We start from the raw sequence: 19,792 nt of genomic DNA on the forward strand, positions 1-19,792 counted from the left end.
GTTGGAGCCTACCTAGACCCTTCATGCTTCTTTTCATTCCCCTTTGATTCTTTTATTCATCAAAACTTTGATTCTTTTATGAATGTTATTCCACAATTCACAGTCAGATAGCTATCCTGGAAAAATATTGGTATTTAAAAAGATATGCTCCTGCAGCAAAGAGAAATTTGAGATTATTGAAATCACCATGCAATTATCTAAATTAGATAAACCTGCTCTTCTTCAGTTCAATTCTTGATCCAATTCTCATTACCCATCTGCAATAGCTATCTAAATTATATGCATTCTTGGACTGTCTTTGAATTAGTTTATTCAATCTCAGGTTATAATATAAAATATAAGCCTTCTTTATCTCATAGAGTCTTTCATTTATTTTCTTTGAGTTACCATGGAAGGGCACTTAGGGGTAGTGAATAGAACACTGCAAATGGAGTCAGAAATACCTGTGTTTAAATCTAGCTTCAGCTGCTTACTAGCTTCATGATCCTGGGTAAGTCATCTAACCTATTTTCCTCAATTTCCTCATTTGTAAAATGAGGATGATAAGACCAATTGCCTCCCAAGGTGAGGATTGTAAGGATTAAGTGAGATAATAATTACAGAGCATTTTACAAATTTAAAATTCTATGTAAATATTACCTCTTATTTTTATTATCTCATTGAAGAAGTTCCATAATGTTCTGGCACTCAATGCCATCAAGATGACAACAGTAAACAAATATTCAGTAGTTCCCATAATATAAAGGAACCTCTCTTCTACTGTATTTTGTACAAGATTTCTTTCATAATAGGGGTAAATATTATCAGCAATCACTATTCCCTCTCACATGTCTTACTAGATTTTGGAAAGTGAGAATTTCTTTAAACAAAGTTATCTCTATTATTGCAAGGAATCTTGCTTGATCTTAAAATATACATGATAGAAACTTTGTTAGAGAAAAGACTTTAAGGTTAGATTTTGCTTCAAGGAATTTTTTTTTAATATGGAAACTTCTAGGTCTTAGATAATCCTTATTGTGGCTCCTCCATATTGGAATTGTTTCTTTCTGGCTGCTTGTAGTATTTTCTTTTTGATCTAATAATTCTGGAATTTAGCTACAATATTCCTTGGAGTTTTCATTTTAGGATCTCTTTCAGGAGGTGATCAGTGGATTCTTTCAATGACTATTTTATCCCCTGGTTCTAGGATATCAAAGTTATTTTCCTTTTCCTTGATGATTTCTTTTTCTTCCCCCCCCCCCCTGAGGTTACTGGGGTTAAGTGACTTGCTCAAGGTCATATAGATAGGAAGTATTAAGTGTCTGAGGCCAGATTTGATGATTTCTTGAAAGATGCTTTCCAGGCCCTTTTTTCATCATGACTTTCAAGTAGAACATTAATTCTTAAATTGTTTCTCCTGGATCTATTTTCAAGAATAGCTGTTTTTCCAGTGAGGTGTTTTATTTTTTTCCTATTTTTTAATTTTTTTGTTTTTGTTTGATTCTTGATATTTCATTGAGTCATTCACTTCCATTTGTCCAATTCTAATTTTTAGTTAGCTTTTCTTCTATTAGCTTTTTAACCTCCTTTTGCATTTGGCCAATTGTACTTTTAAAGGAGTTTTGTTCAATAGATCTTTTTTCTATTTTGCCAATTCTATTTTGTGGGGACTTGTTTTCTTTTTCTACTTTACCAAATTTATTTTTTAATTGGTTGTTTTCTTTGATATGCATTTTTTCCTTTCACCAATTCTATTTTTTAAAAAGTTCTTTTTTTTCTATTTTGCCAAATTTATTTTTAGGAAGTTGTTTTCTTCAGTATATATTTTTTCCATTTCACCAAATTTATTTTTAAAGGAGTTGTTTTCTTCAGTCAATTTCTGTGCTTCTTTTTCTAAACTGTTGGCTTTCCCCCTCAAACTTTTATAACTGCCCTGCATAGCTCTCTTTTTTTTTCCCTCCATTTTTTTTCTACCTCTCTTTTAAGATCCTTTTTGAACTCTTCCAAAAGTGTCTTTTGCACTGGAGACCAGTTTATATTTCCCTTTGAGGCTTCATCTGAAGGCATTTTACCTTTGCTGTCCTGTCCTGGGTTTGTTCTTCCCTGTCTCCATAATAGCTTCGTATAGTCAGAGGTTTTTTTTTTTTTTTTTTTTTTCTTTTTGTTTTGTTTTGGTTTTTTGCTTTTTTTTTGCTCATTTTTAAAGGTTGAGATCTGCTCCTAGGGTACAGGGAGATTGTCCCAAGCTTCCTTTGTAGATGGACAGAGGCTTTTCACTGACTGTGCTGGGACCATGATGCTGCAGGCTTCTCTACTGTGCTGGATGGGCCTGGCCAAGTTCGGCCTGTTATGATGAGGTTCGGGGGTTCATAATTTGCCTTCTGTAGTTGCTTTTCAGATCTCACAGCTGGTCTTCTGAACCATAACAGGGTAGCCAATGCTATTGTATTTTCAAAATACAATAGATTCCCCAGGCAGAGCCTCCCTATGCTGGTCTTCCCTGTGCTGTGCCTGCCTAATTGAGGCAGATCTTCCTAGAGACCTTCCAAGATATTTTAAACTATAAAATTATTACAAGGAGTTTTTTAATCAACAAACTTTCAATACAACAGAGTTCAGATTTTCTACAATTCCCAAGACAACTGTTACAATGAAGATAAAATCTATAGAGAATTAGCTACAAAATTCTATTTCATTTGAATTTTCTTCTTAAATTGTTATCAAAGATATCTTCAGTTTTTGCGAAGATTTTATAGAAATGAGAATGTAGTCATATAGGTCAGATATTTCAGATGTGTTCTTCATTTTCTAATTTTATTCCCATGCATACTCTCTTTCAATTTTTGATTCAGATTTTCAAATCCTCTGAAAAATCTTGAAAATCAATTCTTGAGAATTGGGAATTGAATTGATGCCTATTGATTGGAGAATAAGCTGTATTTTTTCTTTCTTCTAGTTTTTCTTTTTTATTCTGATTTTTCTTCACAACATGATTAATATGGAAAAATGTTTAAAAGTGTTGTACATTTGCTTGCTGATTAGGAAAGTGGGGAGATAAAGGGAGAAAAATATTTGAAACTCAAAAATCTTACAAAATAAATGTGGGAAACTATCTTTACATATAATTGGAAAAAACAAAATGCTAAAAAAGAAAATCAATTTATGAGTTCCATTATAATTATATCACTTCTATCCTAGATTTACACACACACACACACACACACACACATTTAATGTGCCCAGCCATTCTTGATTTAATTTTTCTTGAGAGCTATTTCTCCTTTTTTATGACATATTAGGAATTGTCAAAGTCCTGAGGGGGAGGGGCATCCCATTATCACTGATCAATTATATTTTCAATGATACCAGTGATCAGTAATTGTTTCATTTAGGTTTTCTATCTAACTGAACATCATTTTATAGATAATAGGTATTCATGCACTTGGTTTTTCCTATATAAATAGTTAGACCACACTTTTTTTGAAATGGTTAATGATCCAGCCAGTATCCTCTGCAGTATCCTCTGCAATATTCCAGGATTTGCTGCATCTAGAATAATCTATAAATAGGAACATTTGGAGGAACTCACCATCTATAAGAGATTTTTCTTCAATTTGGACTCTGCATTGGATGTACTCCATGAGAGTGATGAACACTTTTAGTGAACATATTTTTCCTGTTTTATATATTAGTTTATATTAATGATAAGAACACCTTTAAGCAAGATTATCTCTTCTATGACAGTTTTGTATAATTGTATAAGTTTAATGTAGTATGTAATAAACCTTATTGGCTTTAAAGTAGCATCTTAACCTGCCCAATTCAAAGCTTTTTTTTTTTAATTTTTTTATGGTCAACAATGAGCACAATTGATTTGTTATTTTACATCTTTCACTGAATTGTGTGATAATGAACATGGTCTACTGTGCAATATCACAAAAGTTTTCCTATTCTCACTAACAAAATGCTCTTCCCAATAATCCTCTCTTTACTGATGTTCTCTATGCATGGGTATGTTATTTTATTTATAAAATTGTATATAGATAAGTAGTAGAAAGTAAAACTAGTTTAGAGAAAGCTTGGTGAAAGACTTATGAATTAGACTTCACCCCATGGAATATATGAAGACATAAAGGAACTCACACAAAAGAAATCAGGAAGGCAATATACACAATGACTACAATAACATAAATGGAAAGAACAAAAACAAAAAATAGAAATAGATTCTATGAAATTATAGTCAAGCTATACCCTAAAGAAGAGATCTAATACACTTCCCTTCCTCTTTTGATAAAAGTACTAGCACATAATAAGGTCATCCTTGGTTGATATTCTAGTTTTGCTGAACTGGCTTTTTTCCCCTTTTAGTTTTTGGTATAAGGCACAAAACAATATTTTTTCTAAGAGGAGACAAAAGATAGAGAGTACAAATCACTTCCTAATATTATTTGTGGTTCTTGCTGAGCTGTTTTATTTATGTCTTACTCTTCATGACCCCATTTAAGGTTTTATTTTTTAGGTACTAAAGTGGTTTGTTATTTCTTTCTCCAGCTCATTTTATATAAGAGTAAACTGAAGCAAACAGGGTTAAGGGACTAGAGGGTGGCATTTCAATGGTAATGAGTCATTTTCTTTTTACCTTGCTTTCTGTTTCATGCATTGTCTTTTGAAGATTTAACAGAGGAACAATAAAATCACATGAACATAATGATCCTCTCCATAATAAAATACTAACATTATAATTAGAGGGAGTTTATTCTTGAATAACTTTTGAAAATTTTGCATGTTCATTTCTAATCTTCCTCTCATCTTTTTTTTTTAACTTTCTATGCCTGTTCTATGAAGAGCTTTTAAAGTTTCTCAACTTTTGATCCCTTTTCACCTTGAGAAATTTTTACATGATTCCAGGTATATATGTATATAAAATAGGTATACAAATCAAACTTTACTGATAATAAATCATTATTTGATGACTCCTACATTCAATTGCAAGACCCCATATGGGGTCAGGAACCATAGTTTAAGAAGCTGGACTCTACAATACAAAAATAAGCAATAGAAACAAAGAAACAGTATTATAGTAAAAACAACAACAAAAACTGCATTAGAAGTTAGAGCAGCCTGAATCTATAACTAAGAAGGAACTCTGAAGGAGTAAAAGGATGTTGTCAAAGAATTATATGACAGTTTAAAAAATTAGCTGATCCTATTAAGAGTGTCAGAGATGACAAAAAGACAAACAGAATGTAAGATACAAAGGCAGTTAGGTACATGTGTAGAGAACATGTGGAGCTGAGGGGATACCTCCTGAGTTCTAGCCCTGAGAGTCATTTTCTCCTTTCATGGGGATGCCCCACCCAGTTTGATGACTGGAGATCATCAGTGGATGAGTCACTCAACTTGCTCAGATGGGCTAACTCCTTTTAGGACTAATTATCTTTGCTGTTGGATCAATCTACTGTTGGCCTTCATCAAACAGGTTGCTAGGCTACTGTTCTTTCTGCTTGCTAGATTAAGCTACTACTTCCACCAGTTCTGGGACTCTAAATGGTAATGAGACTCAAATGCTTTAATCTCATTGTTCATCAGGCAGTGAAACTATTTGTTTACCTAAGACAGGAAAATAATAAGTACTTAAGCAATAACATGGGTATGAGCTGGGTGGGAAATAGGGCCTACTGCCAAAGCAATTTTCTAAACTCAAAATCTACCTGGGAAGAAAGAAAGAGATGGTCTGCTCAAACTTTTTGTATGCAGAAAGTGCCAGCTTATTAGTCAATAAGAGTCATCATTCGAGGTAGCTGCTGGCTCAGGGGGATGGAGCACTGAGTCTGGAACACCTGCTTTCAGATTTAGCTTCAGACACTAGGTGACTGGGCATGTCAGTTAACCTCTGATTGCCTGACAAAATAAATCCACTGGAGAAGGAAATACCACTCTAGCATCTTTGCCAAGAAAACTCCATATGGAGTCACAAAAGGTTGGACGTTTCTGAAATGACAAAACAACAACTTTGACATCATTAATGCCAGCCCCTTTAATCACTTAGATCCAGAAGAAGGTTCACCAAGCCTCCACATATTGGATTGGAACCAGACAGGAAGTATTTCATGTGGTCTAAGAACTGGAGCTTCATTATAAATATTTTTTTATTCTAAAACCACAGGACCAGACAGACCTATGATTTCAGTAGCATAGAGAACTTTGCTGTGAGGAACCTTTCTTTAACAAAGCAATTTATAATTTTAGTCATTTACCTGGGACACTATGATGCAGAGTGACTTGCCTATGTTTACACAGATAGTAATCAGAAACAGAACTTAATCTTTCTGTCTTTGAAGCTAGCTCTCTATCCAGTATATGCGGATGCCTCTCCAGTTTTCCTTAAAGCATGTAATAGGCTTGCCACCAGTGGAATTTTAAGTTGTGTAATGTGGGCACAGCACTCATTTTGGTGATGCTGATTCAGACCCATAGGGAGCAGTAATTATTGCCATCTGGACATGTCTGGTAATAACTATATTTTGACTCTGCCAATTGAGAAGGAAAATATCAGTAATATTTTTCCATTCGGCAGCTCTCCAAATGTCTAAATATTTTATTCTCACTGACAACTAGGAAAACGCACGGAGGGACAAGCACATGGGGATTTATATAAATCATATGCAACAACGTCATTCTACTAGTCTCTGAGAGATGTAAATTTGGGAAATGGACTTGGAAAGGAGTGAACTAACAAAAAGAGGAAGAAGTCTACATGTCCTACATAGACCTTCTTCCTGTAGAAATGAAGTCTTTTTTATGTTTTTAATTTTTAGAAGTCATGGATTGAAAAAAATCCTAGGATTTCTTTTTAAGTCAACAAATATTAATTGAATAGCTCTTAGGTTTAGAAAATTATGCCAGTCATTTAAAGTATCTCCCTGACTCCAGACAGAATTCATCAAAATCATTCTAGACAGTAACGAGAATTAATGAATTTCACCAGGAAAGAGACAATGAGTCAAGTTCCCTTACTGCATATTGATCAATAGGATATATCCAGAGAAATGAAAAAGTAACTAGGAAAGTATATGCAGCTACAGATCTCTTTTAGTGAGCAACAGGCTCAAAAAAAAGTTTACCAAATAAGAAATAATTTTACCAAAGCCAAAATGAATGTTTCACACATAGTAAAATGAGATTTCATCTTAAAAGAGGGTGTTTTGAACCTCAGTTTACTCTGGAAATGGGAATTGGCTTTCTTCACTCTGCTGTGCTGAAATGGACCTAACCCAAAAAAAAATGACTTCTAAAAATTAAAAACATAAAAAAAAAGTTGTCAGTGAGAATTGAAGCTCTGTGTCCTTCACATTCAATCCTCCCTGTAATCCTCCTTGGCAACTGAGACAATAAAGATCACTAAATGAAGTTGTGTAGTAGATAATGATCTCAGAAATTATTATTGAGATTCTAAAAAAAAATCAATATATAACTCTTTAGTCTGTGCTTACTTCTCATTAATGCCAAAAGAAACAAATTTTTCAACTACAAAATCTGTGCACTTAGCTATACAGGAAGAAAAACTAGCAGTTTTTAATTCAGACTCAGATTATTGAAAAAGGACTATTATCCATAGTATCTTGTTCTTACAGCATTTGGAAATACATCAACATCCAAAAAGGGGTAAATACTAGAACTTGATGCCACAGAAATAATACAAGCCCACCTCATTATTGTCTAAGTAATAGTCTACTATAAATATTCTTCATGTAAAATCTTTTGCAGCAAAGAGATTTAATTAGGTTAAACAATTTTAGCTTTAGAATCTCAATAATAATTTCTGAGATCATATCTACTACACAACTTCATTTAGTGATCTTTATTGTTTCAGTTGCCAAGGAGGATTACAGGGAGGATTGAGTGTGAAGGACAATGGCAATAATTACTGCTCCCTATGGGTCTGAATCAGCATCACCAAAATGAGTGCTGTGCCCATATTACACAATAACAAGCACTCTAAAATATAACATAGGCACTCTCACATATAAGCCCCCTAGAAAAAGTTACTTCTGGTTCAAGATACTCTATGAATTAGCCCCCATTCAAAACCAGAGTTCATGAGCCTCAGATGCATAGTTACTTTTATCACTGAACTATATTAATTTAAAATGAGACATTTAAGAACAAACACACTAATGTAGAATTAGCAGAGCTGCGAATTGGTCTAATCATTTGTTCAAAGCAGTTTGGAATTATGTTTGTTTTTTTTTTAATCACTATACTTTTTAACCTAGAGAGCTCATTGCCAGTCATATGTCCCAAGAAGGTAAAAGGTAGGAAGAAAGTTCTTATATATACCTAAATATTCATAATAGCATTTTTGTAGTAGCAAAGAACTTAAATAAAAGCAGATACCTATTAATTGAGGAATAGCTGAACAAACTGTGGTACAATGATGTAATATAATACATAGATAAAAATAATGTCTTTGAAAATTGAAAAATTCAAAGAAATAAAAAACATATGACCTGATGCAGAATGCAATAAGCAGAACTAGAAAAATAATGACAGGCTATAATATTCCCCGAACTCCAAACTATGCAAAATCTCACAATAAAAATTACATTGTGTGGGGCAAATAAGGCTAAAGAGCACAATTATCAAAAACTTTGTCAATGACACATAAAAATAGACAGAAACCTAATTTTAAAAGTGGTAGCCCTAGTTTATATAAATTAAATGGTTACAAAATACAAAAAATACAACAAATAGTGTCTGCTGACTTCCACTGCTGTTTTGTCTTCACCCCTAGGAAATTGGGCAGGGGCAGGACTTGGGCCTAGGTGGATGGGGCCTTGGGCCACAGCCCAAGTCAAAAAAGGAAGTCATATGGGCCCTGCTCTACTCACAGCTTCTGCAGCACATATATAATAAATGTGGCACTTTACCTTAACATCTTTGTTAAAATCTTGAAGTTTATGTGGAAATGAGAGTGAGAAGGGTCACAGTTTGGGAGTTATTGTGAAGTAGAATAGTTTTCTACATTATTAATGTCTGTCCTGGAAGGAATCTCAAGAAGCCAATAAAAACTTTGACTTATACTCAAAATGTATCATTTGCATTTTCAAAACACATTATAGCAGAACTCAATGTATATACTATAATTACAAATGTAAGTGGAAAGAATGATGATCTAAAAATAAAATTGAATGCTGTATAATTGTTAGGAGCAAGCCTGGTCCCAGGAAGGACTTGAGAAAATGCACTTCCCTCTTTTCGTTGCCAAAATGATAAACTATGGATTTGGAATACTATTGGACATCGTAAATGTGTTGATTCATTTTATTAGACTATTTTTTCCTATCTTTTAAAAATATTTGTTACAGAATGTGGCAGTCTGAATAGGGGAGTAGGGAAGAATATATTCAGAAATGAAATGCAAAAAAAATCAAACCCCCAAACCAAAATCATCAACATGATTAAAAAATTTTTTAAATTCCATTTAATCAAACAATGTATCAAATAGTGACAAGAAAAGTTCCTTTCCATACATACAAGGGATACATTCTCCAGCAGGCTGACACCCTACCAGAAGGAAACGGCACAAACATAAAGTATAGTGTTCTTTCAGCTTACTCTATCCATTGGGTGTGGGTCCTGACAAGATGACTGCACCAAATTTAAGGTCTGAATTCCAAAAGCTATAGTTTATTGGAGTCCTATAGTTCATCGGACTTTGACTACAAGTATCAGCTCATTGATATAATTAGCTCCAAAGCAAAAACATTTATTGGCACAGCATGAACAATGGTAACAAAATATTCCCCACGAAACCTACAGCACATAAAATTGGTGTATGTAAAACATTCATCAGTAGAGAGCTACATGTAGGAAACAAGTGGCCAAGGAAACTCACATTTCTTGACACAACAAAACTCCAATGTCTTTTCTTAGGGTGTCCCCATGCTTTTCCGTCTGGACATAAAATCTCTTTCTGGGCATCTCAGGTTGCTGAGTTTCTTGGACCTGTTCATCAACATAACTCAACTTGACTTCACAACTGACCGTCTCCTCAAAGCTATGACCCATTTTAAGAATTATCAAGAGATTTAGTGATCTTTCAGCTAGCCGATGGCTAGTAATCATAGGATTTAATCAAGCAATTAAAACATTTTTTCATTAATTTTTATAAGAACAAACCCTAAGCAAAAAGGATAACACAAGGATATTGTTCTCCATATTGTTATTATTTACACTTAAGTGCTTAAATTTTGTACTCTCATGTGGCTAACATACAACTTTGCCAGTTCCTTACACTCATAAAATACTCCACTTAAGATTATGATAATGAATTTGTCTCACATCAAGAGGCAAATTTTTTAAACAAAATTTTTATAATAGCTTTTTATTTTACAAAATACATTCAGTTAGTTTTAGACATTCATCCATGCAAAACTGTGTGTTCTATATTTTTTTTCTCTTCCTCTCCTCCTCCTCCCTTCCCTAGACAGCAAGTAATCCAATATAGGTTAAACATGTGCAGTTCTTCTAAACACATTTCCATATTTATCATACTGTACAGAAAAAAAAAATCAGATCAAAAAGGGGGAAAAAAGGAGGAAAAAAAGGGAAGCAAACAACAACAACAAAAAAAAAAAAAAAAAAGGTGAAAATACTATGTTGTGAGTCCCCATAGTTCCCTCTCTGGACATAGATGGCTTTCTCCATCACAAGCCTATTGGAACTGGCCTGAATCATCTCATTGTTGAAAAAAGTCAAGTTCATTATAGTTGCATCTTGTTGTGTACAATGGTCTCTTGGTTTTACTCACTTCATTCAGCATCAGTTCATATAAGCTTCTCCAGGCCTTTCTGAAATCATCCTGCTGATCATTTCTTATAGAACAATAATATTCCATTACATTCATATACCATAAGTTATTAGCCATTCCCAACTGATGGACATCCACTCAGCTTCCAAATTCTTTGCCACTACAAAAAGGGCTGTAAACAGTTTTGCACATGTGGGTTCTTTTTCCTTTTTTCATGATATTGTTGGGATACAGATCCAATAAAAATGCTGCTAGATCAAAGTTTGATAGTCCTTTGAGCATAGTTCCATATTGCTCTCCAGAATGATTAGATCACTTCACAACTTCACCAACAATGTATCAAATATCCAGTTTTCCCATATCCTCTCCAACATTTATTATCATTTCCTGTCATCTTAGCCAATCTGAGAGATATGAAATGGTACCTCAGAGTTGTCTTTTTATTTCTCTAATCAATAATGATTTAAAGCATTTTTCATATCACTAGAAATAGCTTTAATTTCTTTGTCAGAAAACTGAGGAGACAAATTTTAAAATTGACATTTTATTCATTTAGATAGGACATAATATTAGTATGGTTCATCCTCCCTCTCAGGTATTGATATTCTTTCTCCGGATTTACAAATTTTTTCTTCTTTGTTAATTTTCTCCTGAGCTCATTAAATAAGAAAAAACCAAAGGAATAAAAAGCATGTTTATAGATGCCTATCATTTCATTACTTAGAACAATTTTCTTCATTTATTTCTTTATTTCATATTTTAGACATCATACTGGCCTTATTTCTTTTCCTACCTACTCTACATTTTTCCTTTTATCCAAAGTAACTTTACCATGACTCTATGGTAATACCTTTTCATAGGGTGAAGATGATGTGGTGCATGAAGTTTTTGCAAAGTTCTATCAAATTGGAAGCTCTGAATACCACCTTGTAATAATTGAACTTCAAACTAAATCTGGAGATACTACTCAGGAAATTAACCACCAGCTGACTTTTTTTTTTTTTTTTTACCTTAAATAACTTGTAAAGATTTTCTGCCTCGTCATAGAAAGGTTTTAAGCTATTTTAGTGGAGGGGGTATTCACATTGTCAATATAACAGAGCTTTTGAAATACTAATGTATATGATTCACCCAAGTTAAACAAGTCAAAAAGGTAAATTTGTCTTTTAAACTCTTAAAGCAGTTCCTCTCTCAATTTCATACTTTTGGTTGATGGCGCCACCATTTTCCTACTCATCTAAACTGGAAAATTTGGAGTCATTTCTGGCTCTTCCCTCTTCCTCATCTCCCACAGAAATGGATGGGTTGCCAAGGCACATTTAGTCTGCTTCCATATTCATGTGTCCTCTTTTCTTCTTTCATTAATATTACCATCATCCTAGTTCAGACTTTGATGTTTTCTTCTTGGACTATTGCCACAGTCACTTAACTAGTATCCCTTCCTTTAATCTCTCCTTCCTCCTCATCTGTTCTTTACTCAATTGTCACATTAATTTTTATAAGGTTCAGTGCCTGACATAATGTAGATTGATTGATAAAGCACAGTTCTGCTTGCAAACCTTTAGCTTCTTCCTATTGCATGCCTAGTGCAGTTGAGACAGTTCTGGACCTAGAGTCAGGAGCCTGCCTCTGCAATTTACTTGTATGATCTAGAATAAGTCACTTATTAACCTTTTCAGGTCTCAAGTTGTTCATTTGTAATATTAAGAGAGAGGATTTAAGGTTCTGTTGTGGCTCTAGGCCTTTGATTATATGATCTTACAGCTATCTTGAACAATTAGGTCCTTGAAAATAGTCATTGAATTGAATTTACCAAATAGTTTTTCCAAAACAATATAATTTTATTCTTTATGCATATGACTTCATTAATAATAATAATAATAAATCCATCTTAAGAACTACAATGTGCACATAAGTAGTTATGAAATGGCAGTAAAAGAACACATAAACTGAATAGCTTATTTTTAATTAATAAGAATTTTTTAAAACAGCTTTGTTCTTCTCACTACTCCTTAATCCCCATCAAGCAAAATTTTAAAAAGCAACTCCCTAAAATAAAACTATCAATTCATAGCTTCAGAATCTGGGGGGAAAATCATATATTAGCCATATCTGAAAATAAAAGTCTCTTTTTTTAATCTTAAGTTCATTGTTGTTTTGTTAGGAGGTAAGGGGGAATGTTTTATTTTCATTATTTTGGATTTGTTGTTTAACATGCTGTTGTTCAGCATTTTAAAGTCTTTTAAAGTTGTTTTTCTTTAAAACTTTATCATTATATAAATTGTTCTATTTTTGTTTATTTTGCATCTATTCATAGAAGTCTTCCAGGTTTCCTCTGAAATTGCCCATTTAATAATTTCTTATGGAACAATAACATTCCATTATGTTCATAAACCACAATTTATTTAGGTATTCACAGTTTCTATTTTTTTTTTTTGACTACCATAAAAAGAGCTGCTACAAATATATTTTTGCAACTATAGATCCTTTCATTTTTTATTTCTTTGGGGTTATAGGCCTAGGAATGTTATAACTAGATTAAAGGTGGTAGAGTGGATACAACACTGGGTTCAGCCAGAAAGAAGGAAGGAAGGAAGGAAGGAAGGAAGGAAGGAAGGAAGGAAGGAAGGAAGGAAGGAAGGAAGGAAGGAAGGAAGGAAGGAAGGAAGGAAGGAAGGAAGGAAGGAAGGAAGGAAGGAAGGAAGGAAGGAAGGAAGGAAGGAAGGAAGGAAGGAAGGAAGGAAGGAAGGGAAGGAAGGAAGATAGGGAAAGAGGGAGACAGAGAAGGAGGGAGGAAGAAAGTATGAAAGAAAGAAAAATGAAATAATGTATTGTTAACAAAAAACAATAATTTGCACTTGTATAATTATATCCTTGTATAATTTATATCCACTTTTACATATATCTTCTTTGATGCATAGTGTATTTTGATGTTCTTTCCCCAGGGCAGCTAGATGAAGCAGTGGATAGATACCAACCCTGGAGTCAGAAAGACTCATCTTTGAGAGTTCATATCTGATCTCAAACACTTACTAGAGTGACCTTGGACAAGTCACTTAACTGCCTCAATTTCCTCCTCTGGAAAAGGAAATAGTAAAGTGCTCCACTATCTTTGCTAAGAAAACCCCAAATGGGGTCATGAAGAGTTGGAATGGCTTAATAACAAAAACCTCTTATTTTCTATAAATTTCAAATAATATGAGGATTTTAAATATGTATATATGTTACCATGTTAATTTCCACCACAAAATCAAAATTTTCTTAAGAACAATAGTTTGTGCTTATAATTTTTGAAAAATTACCCAGATGCATGAATACAATTTGCATCTTCACTATTCTTTTCAGGCTTCAAAAGAACAGACTTTCTTATGTATCTAGCTTTTCCTTCTCTGAAAATAACGACACTTGCTGCCAATATTAACTCTCTTTGTGGGAGATCTCCTTCCAACTGGGCACTGGCATCTGAACCCAGTGTGGTCAAAACACACCCTCAGTGAGAACTCTGCACGTCTTTAACTGTTGTGCAACAATGTTTCAATACTTTTAAGATGCTTGAGAGTTAAAGCCAACTGTTCAGGGAAGCCAACTATCTTCTACCTTCATCTCACTGACCCAAATTAGCTAAAACATGTAGGAATTCAGGATCAATCAAGGGTTCATCAGAGCACCTAGGCTGTATTTTAAGTGCATGAGTTGTTTCTACCGAAAACCTAATCTCTTGTTTTGAAAAAAAGGTTAAACCCAAAAAATTTAACTAGATTATACCATAATCAACGCTAATTTTAATGAAGTAAATAATTGCTATTTTTAAATTGTGTGCGTGTATATGCCAAGGCAGGGGTGTGTGTAGCATGGACAAAAGTTTGTGGTTAGAGAAATTGCATAATTGGTAAATTGATCTGTTCTGAATAAAAATAATAATAGATACATTCTATTCTGGTCTCATCACAGACCACCCCCCCTTTTCCAGCCTTAGGGGAGGGAGCCTTTAATAATGGTCTGTGTAAACTGATGCCCATGCAGTAAGAGTTTGAAGAAGAGCTGCTTGTACAAGTTAAAACCGAGGAAACCGCAACCTAAAAGAGAACAGCCCCTGAAACAAAACAAAACAACAAAAACTTTTAAAAAGTGGAAATTCTAGAAATGGCTCTCTTTACCACGATCCTGAAAGCCCTTTACAAGCCGGCGTTAGTGTCTGAATGCGGTGGGATTTTTGTCGGCAGGTTTCACCAGCTGCCCAAACTTTCTGGCAGCCAGAACTTGGAGGTACAGAGTAATGCGGCAGCCACCGGAGCCGAGGACAAAGAAGAGGAGATGGTGGCGGCGGGGCTGGGGGAGGTCCCGACGGCCACCCCGCAGCAGCAGCAGCATCTAAAGGTGAAGACCCTGGAGGAAATGCCAGGGCCCAAAACCCTGGCCAACCTGGTGGAATTTTTCTGGAAGGATGGCTTTAGCCGCATCCACGAAATCCAGGTAGCTATATTTTTCTATTCACCCAACCCCCCCGTTGCTTTTGCTTGCTTTGCGTTGTAAACTAGCCTAGAAGTGAATTGTTCTGTGACACCGGCCTGGGCTGGATGTCACTGCTGGTACCCTAGCTGGGTCTGCCCGGAGTACATTTGCTCCCGAAATCTTGTTTCTAGACTAGAGAGTTCGAAGGGCTGGAAGTGGGGAGGGGACCCCGCAACTCCTCAGCATCCGCACGAATAGCGGGGTCCCTGCTTACGTAAGGCGGGAAAGGAGAAGTGTTGCGGTTTGTGGTTTTTTGTTTTGAGTCGGGGGAAGTAGTGGGATTCCGCGGGGGCTCTTTTTGCCACATGATTCGTGAGTCCGAGCAAACCAAACCGGAGGGAGCGAGGACTTGTGCCCACCTACTGGCTTTAAGCAAAACGCAAAACTGCCGAGAGGAAAGGAGAGGGGGAATTTGGGTTCGAAAAAGCGGGATTTGGAGATGAGGGAGGATATGTGGGGTGTAAGGAAGGATGCATGGGTAACGATTCTAGAACCGCAACTGCGGTCTGGCCGAAGTGGGTGGCTCTTTGCCCAAGGCGACGACATGGATCGTCTGTCGCGACAGCGACTTGCAAGGTCCTGGGCGGTGAAAAGGGCCGAGAATCATGTTTTCGTGATGAAGAGACTGGTTTCTCTATGATAGCTACCTCATGGGCGAGTAAAGAGACGGGGTGGAGGGAATGGGCTGATGGGGGTGAGAGCAGAGACGAGGCAGATTATCATTAGTAGAAGGACGGAAAATAACGTCGATGGAAGGAATTCTCAGCACTGGTTTCTCCTGCCTTCCTTTTTTTAAATCGGCGGGACCACAGAAAGCAAGAGAAAATGAGAGAAGGGAGAGACTGCGCTGTGCGGTGCAAACTCGCGCTCCTCACCGAGGGCGGTTTTAAAACGCCAAACGTCACCCTCCCTCCTAGCTTCCACCCCCTCCGTCCCCCTCCCAGCACACAACGGCGCGCGCTTCGGTCTCGAGCCCTTCCTTCCAACGCCTCCAAGATAAGGGGCGGGGTTCACGGGCTTTGATCCCGCCACCACGCGCTCCCAGACACAGACCTCCGAGCTCTCGTCGGCTAGGCGCATGCGCAAAGAGAGACTCATTTGGTCCTGTAGGGTCCGGAGAGTTGGGGAGGGTTCAAGATTCAGTTAGGGCACGGTGAATCTGCTAGGATGTGTCAAGAGAGTCTTGTACTGAGAGAAAAGGAAAAGCTTTCTAGCCCCTAATCCAATGACGCGTCTTTTCTTACCCAGCTCTCCCCTGTTTGGAAGTTCTCGATATCCTAAAATCTCTTTATTGAAATTCCTTCCCCCCCCAGTCTAAAATAAGCAAGCCCAAGCCAATGGTTGCTTAGGAGACCCGGGGGGGGGGCCACGTGGAACTCGGGGGAGAACAGGGAGGAGCGCGAGCAGAGCGAGAGTGCTTTTCGGATTGGTGAAATGGCATGTAGTGGGCGGGGAAAGGTCCTGACAGATTTCTGGGAGCAGTCCTTATGCAACTGCCCTAGTTCTGGCGGAGGCGGGGCCGCCTCGGTTCTAGCGGTCCTTTCTGTCAGCCTCGGGAGCTGGGTCCAAGTGTGATTGTTCCTGCTATTAGGAATGCCAGGATGACAAATGGAACCCTCTTTCATGAGGTTGTTAGTCCAACGTGGTTTTAGCGTTGTGTTCTGAGCGCTCCAAATGCCCACACCCCTTAGAAATCAAGGGGAATTCGACGTTCTCTGAGGATCAAGAAATCAAGGGGAACGTGATCTGATTTACCGTACAGAAATAGGTTTTAAAGACATCGCCAGAAACCTATTTTGCAAATCATAAAATTCTAGTGACCTCCCGACGTGTTCTGTGATAATTCCTTAGTGCTTTGATGTCACTATCCTTTCATTAGATTATTAAAATTTTTCTAGTATGTGTGTGTTTTTAAAAAAAAAAATTATACCGGATGTCCATTAGTGTACCTCTAATGAAATAAAGTAGCGAAAGGCCTTCGCGATTATTCAATAGAAAAATTCTCATTGAGCAGCTATTTTATACATAGTACTGTATTTGCAGCTACAAAAATCACTTGAAGAAAACTCAAGAAAGTTAACAATCTAATTGGTCAGATAAGATAGGCATGAACAATCAAATAACGGTGCAAGGCATTATAGAAGCACAGAAATGACCTACCTATCAGTAGGCCTTCATAAGTCAAGTACAAGGTGCCCAGTCGAGAAACAAATCATAGGACAGGGATGGTCAAGAAGTGGAGTTTGAGCTGTGCTCTATCTATCCTCTTGCTTCTCCACCAGTTTTCATTCTATTAAATTTTTTAAAAATTTCTTTAGCACCTAGTTCAATCTTTCTTGCTGTCTCATCCCCTATCATTATTCTTTTAAACTTCAACATTCACATTACCAACAGTTACCATCCTAATCACACAAGCCTACTCTTTTCTTATCTCAGAGGAAGAGTCAATCCTATCCTATATGATTCCTTTACCCATGTTCTTCTCCTATCTTCTTTGCTCTGACTCTTCTCCTTTGTTACTCTTAAATCTCTTCATTTTCATTTATTCCTTCCCATCTGTTCTAAAAATCTGACCTCTTTCATCTTCCCGAGAAAAACTTCTCTTGTTACTTCTTACCTGTCAAGCCTTTATCATTCCTTTCTCCTCCCATTCATAGACATACCACTTGAAAGGAGTTTCTATATTATATACCTTTATTTTCTCACCACCATTTCATTTCTCTAGCCCTCCCTATCTCAGATCACTTCTCACTCTTTCTTCACTTTTCTACTCTATAAAGGTTATCAATGATCTATTTACCAAATCCATTGCCTTCTATTCATATTTATCTTAACCTTTCTTCAAAACTTGATTGTGAAACATCCCTTCCATTTGGATACTCTTTTTTTTTTTCATTTCAAGATGCTACACTGTTCCAATCAGCACCCCCTCAAATAAACTAAATTGCTTTCTGGCAAAGGTCATGTGGTATTGTTCATAAACAACAACAACAAAAAAAAAACCAAAACACTTCTATGCTTACAATAAACTGGTGGGTCTGGAGATTACACTTACTTCCAAATACATGCTAATCAATTTCACAATTATGTCATTTTACCAATTTCTCATAGTTTATTGCTTGTCTTAGTGCATGTCCTTTCTGGATCCAAGGCCAATAGAGAAGGGGAAAAGAAAATCAAACCATCATGATCATAATGAAAGTCTAATCTCTGTAGAGCTCTGAAGTCACTAGGTTCTCCTTACAAGCTTTAGGTGACCTGGGATTGACTGGAAATTATTCCTTCACATTTTGTGTGAGAAACTGAACTGGGTCCCTGAATTGCATAGGATACATGAAATTTCTCTAGAGACCCTTTAAACACATATGTCAATTCAGTTGAAAGTTGAGACAAGAAAAAATAATCTGGAACCTTGCCGTTTGTAAAGGTTCCCAAAATTTTTACAGTGGACCTATGAAATTCATAGGGCAGTCTAAATAGAAGTATAAAGTCATTTCTCACTAATAAGCAGACTAACATAAAAAGAAAATTAAATCAAACATACTTAGAAATGCCAAAGAGATATGTGGCCTTCCCTAAAAGGAATTAAGCACTTGAAATTCCCAAGACATAAGAAAACCTTAGTCTATGAACCTATAGTCCATAAGAATTTCATACAAAATGCCTGAATTCAAGTCACAAAAATGTAAGCAATCCAAATATGCTTAAGTTTAAAAAAAAAAAAAAGAAAAAAGATATAAGCTCCCATGATATGTGTTGAGTTAAATTGCTAATCAGTAGTATTTTAGGGATGCAAACTCTGGACTGCTCATATTGGATATAATATACTCACAAATGGATATAACAACAGATAACAAAATATAAGTGTTTGCCCAAGCAAAACCTATATCAAAAGACCTAAAAAAATACAGGATACAAAACTGACTTCTAAAAAGAAGAAAATGATAATTTTCTTTATTGTATCTCCTCTGGGGCATCCAATAAGGAGAGTACCAGTGGAAAATTATTTTGGCTCCTTCAAATGTGTAGGACACCCATATAATCTAGTTGAAGCTCTCACAGTGATACACTTCCTTCAATATACTTCCCTCAATCTGCACAAGCAGCTTTGCTCATCTGAGGATAGATTCTAAGGATAAAACTTTTAAGTAGCTTTTCCTAATAAAACTACTTTATTAGAGCTCATGGATTTGTATTGTTAGGCTTTCCATCAATAGTCATCCAGTATCATTTAAGTCAAAGCAAAGAAACTAAGATGATAATCACAAAATAAAACTACAAACCAGTCTCTCCATACAATCAGGTGTACTCACGAACAAATACTTGGGAAGACAGAAATCAAACAAATATAATAGACTCCTAGTCTTTCTTCTCATCATTCTCTCTCTCTCTCTCTCTCTCTCTCTCTCTCTCTCTCTCTCTCTCTCTCTCTCTCTCTCTCTCTCTCTCTCTCTTTTCCTTCTTCCCTCCTTCCTTCCCTCTCTCCTC

The 19,792-nt window shown here is 36.0% G+C and overlaps 1 protein-coding gene across 1 annotated transcript in view; it reads left to right on the forward strand.

Annotated features, from left to right (window-relative positions):
• The first annotated feature begins 14,738 nt into the window (after nucleotides 1-14,738).
• Nucleotides 14,739-19,792, forward strand: part of CYP27C1 (cytochrome P450 family 27 subfamily C member 1) — a 39,382-nt gene continuing 34,328 nt past the window's right edge. Inside the window, exon 1 of the mRNA XM_074301731.1 lies at nucleotides 14,739-15,265. Within this exon, the coding sequence (XP_074157832.1) occupies nucleotides 14,936-15,265 (330 nt within the window). The 5' untranslated portion in view covers nucleotides 14,739-14,935. The remainder of the gene's footprint in view (nucleotides 15,266-19,792) is intronic.

Source organism: Sminthopsis crassicaudata, chromosome 3 (assembly GCF_048593235.1).
Source record: "Sminthopsis crassicaudata isolate SCR6 chromosome 3, ASM4859323v1, whole genome shotgun sequence".
In the NCBI taxonomy this organism is placed as follows: Eukaryota; Metazoa; Chordata; class Mammalia; order Dasyuromorphia; family Dasyuridae; genus Sminthopsis; species Sminthopsis crassicaudata.